This window comes from Monopterus albus, unplaced genomic scaffold (genome assembly GCF_001952655.1).
Source record: "Monopterus albus unplaced genomic scaffold, M_albus_1.0 scaffold205.1, whole genome shotgun sequence".
Taxonomy (NCBI): Eukaryota; Metazoa; Chordata; class Actinopteri; order Synbranchiformes; family Synbranchidae; genus Monopterus; species Monopterus albus.
The window spans coordinates 58,517-69,926 of NW_018128085.1; the positions used below are offsets into that span (position 1 = coordinate 58,517).

An 11,410-nucleotide genomic window follows, 5' to 3' on the forward strand; every position below is an offset into this window, starting at 1 on the left:
CATATTTTTTGCAGTTGTTACTATTGCACCGCCTGTGTTTCTTCTTCTGGAGGCAAAAGAAATACAGAAACTTGTCAGCACCTTACATTAGTGCTGTGTTGTTGTTGGTGGAAGCAGCTCATTTCTGTCATAAGGAAAAGCACCACTATAATTAAAGCATTGATTTTTATTCAACATCAGCACCCCACCCCAACACACTCCCACACATTATCACACAAGTTTTTCCTCTTCCTTCACTTTTGTTGGACTATTACTGCAAACGTCGCCCAGACTTTAAGTGTTCTTAGACTCGTGCACTTCTCACAATAGACTTATCGCAGCTGATTGATTTCTGCTCCAAGCAGCTCCTTTGTCATTGTTAAAAGCTTTTTTTTCTTTTGGTCCTCCCCCCAAAAAAACATCTCCTGACTTTGTGCGGTGCATATATGAGACTTCCTGACTAGTTTGAACTCATAGGAAGTCAGCAATAACAGCAACACAAAAAAGAAAAGAAACAGGGATCCACACAGAAAATCTGTAACACACACACACACACATGCACAGGTGATGATGAAGTTGGCGTGCTCAAATCAAATTCCAGCCACAGGTAGTCAGGGACCCATTGAGGAAAATTGGATTTAGCCTTTAGAAATGTGTTTCTCTCATATTAAATCCCATATTAAGAATATATTTAATTGTTCTTTCAGTAATTATATTAACCTTTTCGATGAAGATGGCACTTCAAAGTAATGATGATGTGCTTCACCAGCTTTTTCCTCTACTTCATCACCTTTCATCATTGCAGAGATCTTTATGGTACTTGCCAGGAAATATAGAAAAAATTTCTACAGTAATTCTATGATTTTGTTTTCTTTTTCTGCATCAGTCCAATGGAATATCTCATTCTGTTTTTACCATGTACAATCCATTAGGCCATGGGTCTGGGCTGAAATCCAGTTTATTCCTGCAAAATATTCCCTGATAAAGTGAATTTATCACTCGCAGATGGTTTCAGCAGAGTAATCCTGAGGGGGGACTTTTACAGAGGAGGTATGGAAGACTTTTGACCACTGTTTTAGTGTTCCTCTGTGTGCATAGTGTGTTTTCCATGAGTCTCCCAATAGAGCTGCAGCATCACGAATGACAATCCCAGATAGTCCCAGTGGTTTGATTAATACAGTCCTTAAAATAGATGTTTTCTGTATGGGTAGAGTTTTTTGGTTAAGCATTAAGAAATTAGCATTTGCTTGCTCATTAAATAATCAGTAAATAACAACTTTGACAGCTTAAAAGGAGTTTTAGATGTAAAAACATAAATGCATTTGCTGCAATTACTGAAGAGCCTTTAGACCATTCTATCATCCTGTACTCTTAGACTTATAAATGAGATAGAGCTTCTAACATAAAATAAAAGCACTCCATTTGTGTGGACACATCAAAATTATGTTAAGTCTGTCCATACAAAATAATTTGTGTTGAAAATAGATTTGTTTTTTCTGAAACTACTTATGTAAAAATCACTGCACAACCACTTCCCTAAGAATTCTGAGCTTCCTTTAATTTTTGATTATATTATTGAAAGATTTAGCAGGCAAACAAATCGAAAATAACTAGATGCAGGGTTTAAAACTGGATTTACAAGCCAACCCTACTATTACCTTCTCAGTGCAGCAAGGTGTCTTATAATATTGACGTCAGATAAGATAAACAATGTCAAAAGTGTCATATTTTATGAATACAGTGATTTCAAAACTGGTCTGTGTACACTGAACATTGCTGTTGCCAACTCATATTTAACACCTTCAACATAGGAAGAAAATACAGTTCTACATGAATCCATCAGAAACAAGGATTTTTTTGTTTTGTTTACAAATGGCAATGGGTATTCTCATAATGAAAATGTGCTACATACATCCACATTTGATGCTAACATGACAGAAAGTCAGTTTATACCCACAAACTGGGTGCACACTAGTTACAGTTTACTGTAATAACACCCACCTTTCCCTGTAGTCAAAGTCTGCTGACTTCATCCTGGCATGCAGAGAGTTACCTCCAGTGGTTTATGTTCTCTGTTATATCTAAATGCAAGCGTGGGGAGCGAGATCTTTTCTGAGAGAGTTCTACATCAGTCACATGCAAGAACAAATACGTTATTGGATATATGTGTGTGTGTGTGACCAATACATAATTCATCTGCTGACAACTTATTACCTTCTCTACAACAACACACAGATGTTGGCATCTGATGTTGAAACACGTTTATGAGTCCACCAGAAGAATATTTCTACAGCAAAAGCTACAACAAAATGTCAGTTAACTACAAAACCTTCTTACTTTCACATCACAAATTTGACACGTGTGACATCTACTATCAGCAAACTGCATAGATGCAACAGAACGATAACTACGTCTGATGCTAGTGTCGTGTTCTTATATTTAGAAAATATATACTGACACTTTTGTGCTGTCAGAGCTCAGTTTAATTGGATCCACGGAGACATATGAGACACAACAATCTGGCATTTGTATAAACCAATTTGCTTCCTCTTGTGACACTGTTAGCTTTAGACCCCTGCACATAACTGCAACAGATACACTCACATTTTGTAAAACACGGTCTTTTCTCAAGATAATCACTTACGTTCGTTTTCATTTTTCAGTCATTGAATGCAAGCAAAGACACACAACAACATCCACATTCACCTACCTTTCTGTTTTTATAATATTCATTTTTTTTAATCTACATTTACACTGTACAATACATTTGCTTAACTTCAAACAAAATATTAGTTTTCTGTCATTTTTCTGTCTGATCAAGAAATTTGTTCATTTCCTGAACCCAAAACGAAGTGGTTCTGTGTCGCACATTTTGCATACTGCATCATCAAATATCAATCCTGATCCAATTTAAAATAAAATCAGGTGGTTCCTCTGCTGGTAATGTGTTACTTTGTGCATCACAAAATAGTCAAACATTAGGTTATGCAAAAGCAACACCTTCTCTTTAAAAACCTTCCAGGCACATAAAATGACTTTTCTCTGTTTCTCTGTTCAGGCTGTAGATTTCACACATAAACTCTGTCATTTTCTGTTTGCCTCCATTCTTTATAAGCTGTAGGACTGGATAAATGTGCGGCTGCATGAACAATGACAGCATTGTGATGATGGTGATCTGGAGCATCTTCCAATTACCTGTATGTAAAACACCAAAAATCACATTTGCCAAACAGATTTTCCATCTAATTAAGTGCAGAGTGACATGTATAAAATTTTTGCTCTGAGCCTGTAAGAACGCAAATCAAGACTCACTGGATAAATACAAGTGCTGTGGACATACAGTAGTATGCATTATTAATAACATACAGTATATACCTTTTGATATTATTTTGCTTATACATTTAGATAGGAATTCCTGTTTAAAACAGAGGACAGATATGGTACAGAAAACAAGAGAGGAAAGGAATGTGCATCAAAGAAGATGGCTTTACCAAGATGAAGTTAAACCCACCATAGTATATTTTTATTTTCTTGTTTGGCTTTGGTCATTGGAAACCAGAATAATTTAAACACTGTAGCACAGTCTTGAAGATAAAATCATCTATCCTCTATGAGGCAGTCTCAGCATGGCTAGCACTGTGTAATGAAGAGTCAGGTGTCTCCAGTGAATTGTTCACCCTTGTAAGAACGACAGTGTGCATAGCCAAAACAACAGCAGTCACCTGCAGTCCACATTCAGGTCCATTAAACTATGAGGAAAAAAACACTGACACTGGGAGGTATAAGCTTGACTCACAACAACAGCTGTACAAATGGAAAGATGAGCGGAAATTCAGTGTTGGTAAGGCAGTTCTCTGTACCCCCCACCCACCCACACACAACACCTAATCATTCCTGATGTCAGAACTCAGTAATTTCTTTTTTGTTCAAGGTCCCAAAAGCAATAAATATTCATTTGCAGCTGGGCACATCATCCATGGGTCATTTCCTCATTCTCCCCATTCGCATTCAGGCTTGGTGACACATGATAAATGCTGATCTGAAACAATGATAAGCACAGCCAGTGACAGCTTACGTGACAATCTGACCAGACCACGTTGTCCTCAGACATCAGTCTTGACCCCTTCCAGAGGACCTGAGCTGCACCGGGGCCTCTCTTCCAGACACACATCCTCTGTGGTGGTGCTGGCGTGGCTGGCAGGTCCTCGATGCAGCAGCGTAGAGAAAAACAATGTGTGTTTGCTCTTGGCAGACCTGCCTTTCCCAGTCCCGTTCCTGTAGGATACAACCAGTCTGCGGGTCTCCTCCAGCGCCACAGGGCAGGGAGGGCCTCTGTCAGCTCTGTGGAGATGAGGCGAGTTGCTGGCATTGTTGTCATGGAGGTCAGGCTGATTGCCGGTGACAATGCTGCCGCTCTTGACATGTGGCGTGTGGCTGTGGGTGTGACGATACTCCTCGTCGATGTCTTTACCCAGCTTCCACCTCTTCCACTTTTTCAGCATCTCTGACTGCACCTGGAGGATGATGGGACAGAAGAGAGAGAGAGAGAGAGAGAGAGAGAGAGGAGACGTAGCAAAGAGACACATGAGGATTTGTGAGGAAGATGACTAAGATGCTGAGCACTTTATTACATGGAGGTCTCTGCCAAAAACTACATCTAAACGTTTAGAGATTAGGAGATGGATGATGTTATGTCCCATTTTGAAGACCGCAGGGACTTGAAGAAAAATTAAGATTTTAGAAATACAAAAATAAAATAGATAAATTATATAACAAGAACACTGATGATGAAAAAAATGTTTAATTTATCCACAGCAAAGACAGAGTTTATATTAAGGTGTTATATTAAGGTATTAAGGTCCGACACGAATGCACATCTGTCTCACCTCTTTGTTGATGAAACAGTACAAGATGGCAACCAACAGGCCCTGAAACAGAAGGTGGAGTTTTAGCATTTCATTTTTAACAGATACTGACAAAGAAACTAATGTTACTCTGTAGTTTTAAATATCTTCTGTTATTTTTTTTAAAACAAATCCCTAAATAACACCTTTGTGCCTTAGAGTTTCACTGTTGTCCAAATGTTAGACATGAGAGAGCCACACTGTGCCACGGTAGTGGGCGTCCTATTCCCTTTATGCACAGGGCAGATGAGCTGTGAAGTTGTTTTGAGGTAAACTACACTGACCAACATGTCAACCAGTGCATCAGTATGGGTCTTTTATACCTGTATGTTTATAATAATTGGCATGTAGGCATAAGATAGGTATATGACCCCAGTGGTACACAAGCAGTACTTAGTAGTACTTAGCAGGATAAATGTATTGCCAGTTTAGTTCAAGGGTAGCCTGTGGAGTTTCTGACCAGAAGCAACGCTACTGAGCAGTGTTATCATGAGTGAGTCTACTGTACAATAATGCACAAGATGTGCTTCTCAGTGGTTTCACACCATCCCACTGATTTGCAGGTGATAGTAATGTACCACAAAATGCAACATGGGAAGGGTCAACAAAGGCAGGGAAGAAGAAGACGGCTAAAAAGTAAACATAGAACAGTGTGCGTTAAATGTCTTCAAAAATCAACTTCACTGATGTTTTTAGAATAAGGAAATACATTTGTCATGATTGTCGAATGTTTTATGAAAACAGAAAGGTGTTCATTTATAATTAAAACTCCACAGAGCACCTTTAAAATAGTTTATCTAGTACTTTTCCATTTTCACTCTGTTCACTCAAGGGCCAAGTATTACTCTAAAAGAATATGAAATGAATAGAAGAACATTTGAAAACATTTTCTTTAGTGTAAATCATCCATTATAAAAAAAGTTCAAAGATATAAGGTGGTTGAATATATGAGAGTATTCTACCACACATCCAGTTTTATTATAGCCCAAGGTCTCTGAGAGTAACAAATGTATTTGAGAAGAAACAACCTGAAATGAGCTTGAATACCTCAGAAGAGAGAACACGCTGAAACACACACTGATGTTAAACATTTGAGGCTGAAAATCTGAAAAAGCTAATTTTCCTGTGACATTGAGACTGGACCTGGAAGGAGTTGAACAGGAGGTCACAGAAGAGGCGAATGAGGCGCAGCATGGAGCCTTTGGGGACGGACTCATCGATGACGAAGGTGAAGAGGATGGCATGAATTCCCAGCAGGGGGATGAGAGTCAGAGTGGATTTTGCTAATCTAGACCAGAGGAGAAAAGGAGTTGCACAGATTACAAGAAACCTGAAAAGGGTTTTCATTATTATTTTAATTAACTGTGAAGTTTCAGTGGGTAGACCTATAGAGTCCTGGGTCCTACACATCTGTCATGGAGGCCCTGTGGTGTGCAAATTGATGTTCTAAAATATTAGACTGTAACAAACACGAACCAGGAAAACATAACATAGATCATGGATGAGAAAGGGGGTTGCTCATAGCGATGAATCCTCACAGAATTACTACCCAGCTCTGCAGTTCTCCTCAGCTCTATAAAGCCTTACAGTGGCTTCCAGCTCCTTGGTTTGGTTTTATGTTGTACAGCTGTCACAATATGACCCAAATGCAAACAAAACACAGGCTTAGAAAAATGAAGGATTTAATATGCAAAAACACAAAACTACTCAGACCTGACGTAAACAAAAACAAAAGCAAACAAGCCAGATGCAGGAGTAAGCGTGACCAGACTGTATCCAAAACCCAACAAGATAATATGCAAAAACACAAAACTACTCAGACCTGACGTAAACAAAAACAAAATCAAACAAGCCAAATACAGGAGTAAGCGTAACCAGACTGTAACCAAAACCCAACAAGACCAGGGAAGATACACCAGTGGAGACTACTACAGATGAAGACACAAGAGCCAGCAACTAGACAGTGAGGAGCTTATAAAGGCTGACAAGGAGCAGGTAACAAGACACAGGTGGATATGACTGAGGGCAATCAGTGGCAATGTAAAGCTGAGGCTTGTGAACTGACAGAAGACCCAAAATGACTACAAAATAAGAGCTTGAAACAGGAAGTCAAAACCATGACATCAACTTTTTTTCGGGTTTCCTCTCACCTGTCTCATCAGGTATCATTTTTGGCGAAAATAGGCTTTACAAATACACTGTACACCACCTGCCAACAAATATCTTTTCTGTCAAAATCGGGAAACAGTTTCTCTCACCTGAACTTGTAGTCAGTGTATCTCATCTGATGAGCTCTGAGTTTAGACATCAGGATTTTGATAATTCGGATGAATATGAAGAAGTTAATCTGAAATAAGAAGCGAAGGGAGTTAAATGCAGGCAAACAAATACACACAATGTGTTGTGTAGATGTTTAGATGGCATTATGTATAAGAGAGAGATGGAGTGCCTAAAATGTCCATTACCCTACTGTCAGTTTGTAATATTTGATTCATTCTCTTGTCTGTGGGATTTGACCTGGCCACATACACAAGCACTGTGATCTAGTGCAGAACCCTCTGTGATGACAGAGAACATCACTTCTTACAGCACTCAAGTTATTAGCACACTCCAAGTTTGGTAACATGTGTATGTTGTTTTGACAAATGTGGCTGTGTGAATGTGGGTGTGTGTCAGTGCACACAGACTCGGTTTATTTAGGTGTGAATGTGTGTGAGCAATAGCTAAACAGCAGGGTTGCATTAGGGATTGTTGTGGGATATGACCTGACATCTCTAATGCAACTGTATGGCAACTATATCGGTGATTACAATAAAGAGAATTCACCGATTTCTGCAAATGTTAACATGCCTACTCTATATGGTCACCAAAATTGTTACTGTTACTGTGCACTTGTTCTGAAGTGCATCCATCCATAATGTTTGTCTCCATGGGAACAAGAGATGGGAAACACACAAGAGGAATTCCACAACTTACTTCTCTCTCTCTCTCTCTCTCTCTGTATACATCCATGTGTGAGAGCGTCAAAGACACCATGTAAACAATCACTTAGCTACATATATCAACCCTCCAGTGTCGAGTGGGAATCCATGTGAAGTTGATTAATTTATTTGATTTGGATTTCTTGAGGTCACAATTAGATTCTCACAGTATGAAGTAGTTGCCACTTTTATTAGAAAACATGTTTTTGTTGTTGTAGTTACTGTTACTTTCCTCAAATGGAAAACATTATATACAAACAAATAAAAGCCATGTACTGAAATAAATGTTTCACAGAAAATTATTTTCCTTATTTAGAACCGGACATATAGGTTATATCAGATTTGAAAATCTTCGTCTGGAGGAGTGTGCACAAATTGTCTCTGCCCATAATAGTAGGTCTGACCCTCATTTTCACATAATATTTGTAAATGATTTAATCCTCAGTTCTTAATAAACAGCCATTGCCTCCTTAAAATGCTTTGCCATATGATAGTCATCATTTTCAGCGCTTATTTGTGTTTAGAGAGCCTTTTTGTACATTCTCTATAAAACAACCAGACCTCCCGGTGCCTCTCTCTATTTTTCACTTCTGTTTACTTCCCTGACATTTTTTTCCACCAATGCACATCACTTGGTTCAATAGAAAGCTATTGGAGAGCTTGCTAAAGGTCAGTTCATTACCTTAGCTAAGTTTATTCAAAATATTTAAGCAATATCAGTTAATTCTTGTCTCATAACTGTCTGCAAACATTGCTTTTTTATGGAGCAATTACTACAAGTGGAGGATGAAAAGAAGTGAGTGGTGCAACACAGCTAATAAGCTACAATAGCGCTCTATTTCAAGATCAGCACTGTCAAAGTGGCATGATTTTTCACATCCAACATTCACCGCAGTTGAGCTTATGCAGATTAATTTTGCTTCCTTGAACTGATTGTTTGATTAAGACAATTCAATTGGAATAAACTGATTTCACAAAATGTCACAGTTTTAAATCCAGGTAATTTTTCAATTGTCACGATCAAGCTGTGCAATCAGTACAGGGTACTTTATGCATAATTGCCTGGAGTTTGCGATTTTGCACGCCTGAAGCGCCGGTGTTTGTTGAGTGAGTCTCAGAATTTAAACCATTGTTACTTTGGACAAAGAAACAATTACTGTGTGGTGGAACTTGTCATAATTGTAAACATTTGCAAATGGTGATGAAGGATCACGAGTTGACGGCTTCTTTAAAGGGGTCACAAGACAACAAGATTGTGAAGCGCTCCTCGATCACATGACAACACACTCTGGAAATAAATGTCATTCATTATGCTGCTCAGCTGCAAAATGCCAGACAGAGAATATGAGGACAAGAAACTGACATCTTACCAGATAAGCGAACAGTATAGGAGAACGGATGATCCACCAGTATCCCATGTTAATATTCCTCTCCCAGCACCTACGCATGCACACACACGCGCGCACACACACGCGCACGCGCACACACACACACATTTTTCACTATAACCTATTGCTGTTTTCATTACAATTCTAATCTTCTCTCTGTATCCAGAGACTCATCACATACTCATACACTATCTCTCTCCTCACAGGCTACAAATAAAAGCTGAAACCGCCTTTTGTTTGATGTGATGATATTATAAAATCGATTGAACTTACTCCTCGTTCTCATAAAGGTATTTCACTGATATCCAGGGCAGCACGAATATGAGTGGTGCGCCTGAGAATGACAAAGATCAGATGGGAACAGATTTGGAATGAGTTAACAAACAGAGTCTAAGTACTGTTTACTTCTCTCAAGGCACTAACACATGTCTGTAAGCTAATAACAGAAGGACAAGTCTGGGTTCTTACCCCAGCCAATGGCCAGGTAAATGTAGAAGTAATTCCTCTCGCTGAACACAGTGATGACTAGCAGGCTGTGAAGGTAGATGCCCTCCACCAGCAGCCAGTAGTTGTTGGCCATCACGGTGTACTGCATCATCACCACTGCACCACGACACCATATCACTGCCTGACACCCAACACAGGACGGGAGCGGTGAGAACACAAACAATCAGACAGCTTGTCCTACATTACAAAAGTTATAAATTCAGATTGAAAAGGTTGCTGTCCTGCAACTATTTGATTCTGGCAATGATGTATATTCCACACACACAGCACACACATATTCCTTTTTTTTAAAACGTATTACTGTCAGGCAAAACAGCTCCACATGACCATGAGTCACAGCAGATGAGGTTGTCGAGGTGTGTTTGCTCTGACCGGGGTGCTGACCCAGCCTTGTGTCTGGCTGTTGCTGCTGCTCCTGGAGTCCAGTGTGAGGGTTAGCAGGGCATCTTTTCCCAGAATGGACACGGCTCTCAGGATGAAGGAGGAAAACAGGTTCATGTGGATGTTGTTCCTCATACAGTGGAGCTTCCTGGTGCACAGGTGACAGTGTGTGATGGCTTTTGCATGTTGTATTCACTAGTCACTCTGCATGCCACATGATCAAACCTCTGCTGCCAGCTTGTTTGCATCCCTTTCTGCACTTCATTTCTTGCTTTCTACTTTTGTGCTTTTCTCTTTTTCATCTTTTCTCCTGTTTTGTTTCATCTCTCTTTTCTCCCTCGCTCTCTTTACCTGACTTTGTTTTTTTAATTTCTTTCTTCTTCTTTTTTCCCACCATATTTGCACCTTTCAGTTATTGCTTCTTTGTCCTTCATTTGTTCTTTCTTTTCTCATTGGACTCTTTCCTACAATTCTTCTGCCTACTTTCTTCCTTCCTACCTTCTGTTCTGTTTCTTATTGCCCTCCTTTCTTCTTTTCTTCCTCTCCTTTCATTCATTCCTTCACTTTTTTCATCTTTTGGTCTGTTATTCTTCCCCCTGTTATTATTGTTTCCTTCTTTCTCTTTTCCTGCCTTCCTTCTTTCCTTTTTCTCATTGTCCCTCACCCCCTTCATTGAATCATTCTTTTACTTTTCCTTCTTTTTTCTTATTTATTTACTAGTATCTTCATCCTCCTTCCTTTCTCCCCTCTTTAGTCCCCTTTTACCTGAAGGTGATGAGGATTCCCAGGGCCAGTAGCAGAGCTCCTAGGGAGAGAGAGTAGCCAACTGTATACATGATCCGTAAGTGATTGAGGATGCGTCCATACTGCTGCTGCAGAGCCAACGGAGAGACAGAGCAGTTACTTTCACACATTGCCTTTACACACACACACACACACACACACACACACACACACACACACACAAAATAGATTAAAAATGGCACGGAAGATGTACACACTGAGCCATTTCAGATTGTGTCAAGTTACTGTAAACTGCCAAGTCAGTCACAGTTACAATATTGCCAAACCATCTGCCACTGCAGTCAGCTTCAAACAGCAAGAGTTACTTCACAAGGAAGGCCCGAGCCACACACACCCATGCATCCCACAGTTTTATGCATAGACAGACATGCTGTACACACCTCGCCAGGGTCATCCTCACATTCACTGGTATTCTTCTGTGCCCACTGACCATCTTCTTTGCAGATTCTGTAGACCAGACCCTGCT

General features: G+C 39.7%; 1 protein-coding gene across 1 annotated transcript in view; it reads right to left on the bottom strand.

The window, feature by feature from the left end:
- Window positions 1-2,450: 2,450 nt before the first annotated feature.
- The window catches only part of gcgrb (glucagon receptor b), a 39,982-nt gene continuing 31,022 nt past the window's right edge, over window positions 2,451-11,410 (bottom strand). The window contains exons 5-14 of the mRNA XM_020618406.1: window positions 11,316-11,405; window positions 10,906-11,012; window positions 10,132-10,288; window positions 9,721-9,880; window positions 9,526-9,586; window positions 9,235-9,304; window positions 7,142-7,230; window positions 6,027-6,171; window positions 4,866-4,907; window positions 2,451-4,493 (exon numbers count right to left, since the gene is read on the bottom strand). Of these exons, the coding sequence (XP_020474062.1) occupies window positions 4,083-4,493; window positions 4,866-4,907; window positions 6,027-6,171; window positions 7,142-7,230; window positions 9,235-9,304; window positions 9,526-9,586; window positions 9,721-9,880; window positions 10,132-10,288; window positions 10,906-11,012; window positions 11,316-11,405 (1,332 nt within the window). The 3' untranslated portion in view covers window positions 2,451-4,082. The remainder of the gene's footprint in view (window positions 4,494-4,865; window positions 4,908-6,026; window positions 6,172-7,141; window positions 7,231-9,234; window positions 9,305-9,525; window positions 9,587-9,720; window positions 9,881-10,131; window positions 10,289-10,905; window positions 11,013-11,315; window positions 11,406-11,410) is intronic.